Source organism: Dinoponera quadriceps, unplaced genomic scaffold (genome assembly GCF_001313825.1).
Source record: "Dinoponera quadriceps isolate SergipeBrazil2010 unplaced genomic scaffold, ASM131382v1 C3989658, whole genome shotgun sequence".
Taxonomy (NCBI): domain Eukaryota; kingdom Metazoa; phylum Arthropoda; class Insecta; order Hymenoptera; family Formicidae; genus Dinoponera; species Dinoponera quadriceps.
Genome location: NW_014568229.1, coordinates 1 through 5,875, shown reverse-complemented (window position 1 = coordinate 5,875; position 5,875 = coordinate 1). Strand labels below are relative to the sequence as shown.

At 34.7% G+C, this 5,875-nt stretch overlaps 1 protein-coding gene across 1 annotated transcript; it reads left to right on the top strand.

Annotated features, from left to right (window-relative positions):
• The first annotated feature begins 1,779 nt into the window (after nt 1-1,779).
• On the top strand, nt 1,780-5,055 carry LOC106751546 (60S ribosomal protein L4-like). Its single transcript, XM_014632446.1, has 8 exons — nt 1,780-1,887; nt 2,376-2,553; nt 3,071-3,316; nt 3,472-3,596; nt 3,812-3,910; nt 3,985-4,256; nt 4,475-4,634; nt 4,717-5,055. The coding sequence occupies exons 1-8, from the start codon at nt 1,885-1,887 to the stop codon at nt 4,909-4,911; spliced, it is 1,278 nt and encodes a 425-aa protein (XP_014487932.1). The 5' UTR covers nt 1,780-1,884; the 3' UTR covers nt 4,912-5,055.
• Nucleotides 5,056-5,875: the final 820 nt, after the last annotated feature.

Below are 5,875 nucleotides of genomic sequence, written 5' to 3'. Positions count from 1 at the left end.
ACCATCCACTATATTTTCCAGATTTAATTCTTTGTGATTTTTTCCTATTTCCAGATTTGAAAAAATAGTTGGCTGACAAGAAATCATATCTGACGGTTGTCATAGATGGTGAAAGGTTCCCATAGACGGCACCCAATTTCCTTTTTATTTCTTCACACGTTTCTCCATCCAAAAATAAAAAGCGAATCACGGATTGATATTGTTCTTTTTCCATTGTATCGAGAAACATGAAACACGATCACTATGAATTGCTCTCAAATCAAAACTATCGCATGAATCACTGTGAAATTTTGTACAGCGTCGTTTGAAAGATAGTAGTACAGGAAGATATTGCCAAATTGCATCAGCAACGCCGTCTGTCTTCAAACACGAATACTTATTGATTTGCTCTCGTATTTGCTACAGTTTTAGCTGCAGCAATTGCCCGACAATAGACTCTGTTGCATATCTGGCGGCAATTTAGCAGTAGGATGTGATATAACAAATCCTGTATCAAATTTGTTGCCTATTTGCCAACAAAAGTTGGTAGCAGGTTTTATTCGAAATCTGCTCACACAGGTTAAGCTATCTGGGAATACACCCAATAATCAATTTGTTAGCAGATTGCTAGATTGCTTACTGGATACATATGCACAATCTAAAATAACTATCTCTTAATATTTACCTCTTGCAAAAACATGGTAAAATCGTTATATCGCTTGCAAATTTCAGCCCATACAAGTTCCTTTTCATTAAGTGTTGAAGAATCACTTTTCTTAACCTCAATGATATGCTTAACTTCTTTTAATATTTCTAAGAAAAGTTTTCTTTCTATTGTTGTATAATGTTTATTTTTGGACATCTTCAAAATTCTTAATTTTAACAATTTTAAACTTAAACGACTACGAACAAATACAAACTTCTTAAGTCTTGTTGCTGATTATAGGTTGAGCGTATCCGAGTTTCCTTTTACATACGAATATTTTGATACCGATATCTCTTCTTACTGGTTAATGCCTACTTTAGTTTAAAGAAAGGATCATTTTCATTGGTTGGCCAAAAAGAAATAATATGGAATTAGCCGAATAATCAATAAGTATCACCTTAAGCACATCTTCGCAAAAACAGTTTTAAATAGAATAAGAATTCTTTAGACAAGAACTTTTTCGCTAAGATTATCTTAATACATATTTATGAATTATATCGATCTGAAGGCAGTCATTCAAAGGATGATCTTGATCTTAATCTTTAGATGCTCTACGGCTGATTTTATTGGCTACAAAGCATCTATCGATAAACTTAAAACGATCTTAAATGTAAGATCAGTTTATGAATATCGGTTTTAATATCGGCTTTAAATATGAGCCTGACTAGGAATGAGTAAAATCATCGATGTTTTTTCCAAATATCAATTTCCCTCATTGAGGATGGTATTACATCTAGAAAAAATGTTAGGGACTCTAGAATTGCTCTATCCGATAGCCAATCGATAAACCCGCACGACACATTCTGAATAAGGGAACATCAATATTTTTCTAACACATTGATGAGTTTGCCCATCCCTAATTCAATTATTGGCATTTTCGATTTGCTAATTCTACCCGACTTAAAATCATCGTACTATATTCTAATCTAATTTTCAGAAATGCACCAATCGAAAATGCCATGTGAATAGCGGCCTATGAATACCAGCCATAGTATATATGCACATTTGCGAAAGTTAACCTGAAAATGGCAGAACCAATCAGAGTAGAGAACATTTTCCGCTGTACTCTCTCTCGATTCTCTCTCCTGAAATACACCCTATGATTTTCGTTTGCGTCCATTTTTCTTTACGACCGGACGAGTCGTGAGGACTGTCTGATTTGTTCACGTTTTATACGTAAAACGTGGAAAATTTACAAGATGGTAAGGAATTTCGATATATTATAAATAATAATCGATCCCGAGCTGTCGCAATCTGCTTTTTTATCTATTTGACGCTTACTGGTGAATATTTCATTGGGAAAGTCGCGTTTCAGGTAGATTATGGGTTAGAATATCACACGTGGACGCTTCCGACATTTTGTTAAATACATTACGGTTTTATCATTTTACACAATTTTTTATTAACTTGAAATCTTAATCTTTATTGATTCAAAATCTTAATTCCTTATTTGTCATAAAAATCTCTATAAACGAGGTTCCAACTTTTTATTATTAGTGCAATACATTACAGCTGTTTGCAGAGAAATGAATACGTTTTTTTTATGACTATTGCATTTGTCTGTACTTCAAAGTGAAATAGTCATATATTCAACGCTAAGTGGAAAAAAAAATAGATTGGAAGATGATTCAGAAAATGCAGCTATAAAGAATGGACCTGTCTGATGCTTAATATAAATTTCTTCTTTTAGTCTTTATCAACAGCACGACCACTTATAACAGTATATACTGACAAGAATGAGGCATCGGATAACACAATTTCCCTGCCCTCTATTTTTAAAGCTCCAATTCGGCCTGATATTGTGAACTTTGTTCATCAACAAATATCTAAAAACAGTAGGCAGCCTTACTGTGTATCGAAAGAAGCAGGTAGGTAATACACAACATATACAATCTCAAAATTGCAGATTTTTATATGAGATGTAAATGTTACGTAATAACAGGATTGGAAAGCCACTTTTGCAAAGTAACTTGTTATAATTAATCATGAAGTAACATGTTCGTACAATTCTTGTCATTTTCTTTACCATGTTTTCAAGATATTTTTTCTGATTATTTCATTATGAAATATTTTGATATTCGATTGATTCTATTGATTTATATTTGTTATTGTTATTAAAAAAAATGTAATTATAGTTTCTGACGAAGAAAATATTACCAAAATATTATCAAAAATATAGTTATGGGAACAATTTTATAAGTAATAAGTTACTTCCTAACTCTATGCAATGATGCATCTGAATCATGATGATACAAATTTGGTCTGTGTTTCTGAGCAAACAGTGATTAATACAACTACACGACTGATACATTATTGATTTTAATTTTGTGTAATTATTTGTGTGATATGCTGGATATAAAATTAAATATAATTTTTATTTCTCAGGCCACCAAACTTCTGCTGAGTCATGGGGTACTGGACGTGCTGTGGCACGTATACCTCGTGTGCGTGGAGGTGGTACTCATCGTTCTGGACAGGGTGCCTTTGGAAACATGTGTAGAGGTGGGCGCATGTTTGCACCCACCAAGCCATGGCGACGTTGGCATCGTCGTATCAACATTAACCAGAAGCGTTATGCTCTTGTGTCAGCTATTGCCGCTTCTGGTGTACCTGCTCTTGTTCAGTCCAAAGGTATGTACTTTGCAAATAACATTCTTATGTATTTTTTATATTGATTATACTGATTTGTTATTGATTATTTTTCAGTAACATAATTTATAGCGATTTATATATTTCCCATATATTGTAATATATTGTCTTTTATTATTTATATATTTATTATATAGGGCACATGATTCAAGAAGTCCCCGAATTTCCTTTGGTTGTTTCTGACAAAATAGAGACGTATAATAAAACTAAACAAGCTGTAATTTTCCTGCGACGTATCAAGGCCTGGAATGATATCCAGAAGGTAAATTTACGTTATCAACGCGTACGCCAATGTTGTCAGAGAAAGATTGTATTCAGGTGTTCTTGTTTAAATAATTCAAAAAGAAACATAAATTATCAAATATGGAGGAATTTTTTTGTTTAATTTTAAATTTCAATCATCCGCATGTGCTATAAAATACATACTATTTATTACATATATTTTTATTTTTTTTATAAATTACAAATACATTTTAGGTGTATAAATCGCAAAGATTCCGCGCAGGAAAGGGTAAAATGCGTAATCGCCGACGTATTCAGCGACGTGGACCACTGATTGTCTACGGAAAAGACGAGGTAAATTATTTTCTTTTAAAGTAAATATTCCGCAGAATCGCTGCCTACGAGTATGATTGTAATGTCGTTTTTAGGGAATATGTAAGGCATTTCGCAACATCCCTGGCGTCGATCTGATGAACATCAGCAAGATGAACCTCCTAAAAATGGCACCTGGTGGTCATGTTGGCCGTTTCGTCATTTGGACGAAATCGGCATTTGAACAGTTGGACGCTCTTTACGGTACTTGGCGCAAGGAGTCGCAACTTAAGAAAGGATATAATCTGCCATTCCCCAAGATGGCCAATACGGATTTGTCTAGACTCTTGAAATCTGAAGAAATTCGTAAAGTTCTAAGAGCTCCTAGGTAACCGTACACGATTATTTTTAAATGACCTTTTTTTTATATCCTGCTCCTCCACCCAAGTAATATCTCAGAATCATGATAGTGTTAATTTAGCCCGTGTTGCTATTCAGAGATATTGATATACATCCTATAACCATGTAGCTGATCTATTATATTAACGATTTCGCGTGGTTATTCGTAAAATGTGTTATACTTAAAAAAAAATAATGCAATTGTAGGAAGAAAGTGGTACGTAAGGTTAAGAAGCTTAATCCGTTGGCCAACACTCGAGCTATGTTACGTCTTAACCCGTATGCGGCGGTTCTGAAGCGTGCTGCGATCTTAACGGCGCAAAAGCGTCAGTATGAGAAAGATATTCTTCTGGCTGAAAAGCGAGGCGTGAGTGTTGCATCTTGCTGGTAACTTCGCAAGTAATTAACTATGATACGTGGTGTTGAATTTGAGACATTTCGTATTTCAGGTTGATTTGCCGAAGAATTCACCAACTATGAAGATCAAGAAACTTCAGGAAAGAAGGAAGAAGCAGCTTATAGCTGCCAAAGCGGCTAAATTAAAGAAACCGACCACCACAAAAAAAACTGCTCGGGCACAAATTAAAGATGAAAAGGATGTCACGGCAACGAAGACTGTTGCACCGAAACAACAGAAGAAATAAACAATTGTGTAACTTCCGAAAATAATTTCAAATGCTTTTAAGTTACACAAAATAAAATTAAACAGAGAAGACCTATGTCACATTTAATATGTCACTCTTTTATAACTAATAAAATCAGTGAATGTGTGCACGTGATGTAATGAATTCTGCAAGACAGTCTGAAGAGATGTGTTTTAGACTTAGCGACTTTTTCCTAATAATGATAAATATTGGATGACTGTGACTACGTCAACGGTTAATCCAGTTTAGTAACTATCGTAGTTAGCGAATTCTTGTATTTAATTGGAATATATTTTTAGATCTGAAAGGATATACCGATCAGATGCAAGAGTTCGCTAACTACAGTTGTTACTAAACCGGATTAACATTGCCGTGTAAACGCATAAACTTATTATATTGCTAGATATGTGCTTCCTTATGGGTGCACTGAAGACGATATTGAAGGATATTGTGTGAATTATGCTCTTTCTTTCTCGCTTTGTTAAAAGAGGGGAGAAGATGACTACAAAAAGAAGGATAACGTCATAAGAGTGATTGAATATCATTACTCCCAAATTCCACCTTGCATATGCAACAATATCACCACTTTCAAGTATCTGATGTTATAATCTTTCATATTAATATTCTGATTTGCGAACAATCGTCAATAGTAGCAGCTGTTCTCTTTATTTCCCACATGAATGGGCACGTTAGACAAAGATACGCTCAGGCCGGAAAGAAACCTGAGAGCGGCCACGCCAGCGTTTTCCTTGATATCGCTTTACTCACAACTGTTTAATATGCCCTCTGTATCTACTTTTAACATTGGAACTATTTCGCTATATTCACTTTCTAGTATGATGCCGATGTTTCGTTTAGTGCGTGTCCGTGCTGGGTCCACAATTTCCGTGGTTGAGAAACGCGGTAACATCTTAAAGCATATACTACTGGAGGTAGCACGTCTCGATAAAAGTGTGGTCAGGGT

Coding starts and splice junctions, on each gene's coding strand:
- LOC106751546 (XM_014632446.1), top strand. Junction 4,257..4,474: donor AAAGTTCTAAGAGCTCCTAG/GTAACCGTACAC, acceptor ATGCAATTGTAG/GAAGAAAGTGGTACGTAAGG. Junction 4,635..4,716: donor TTCTGGCTGAAAAGCGAGGC/GTGAGTGTTGCA, acceptor TTCGTATTTCAG/GTTGATTTGCCGAAGAATTC.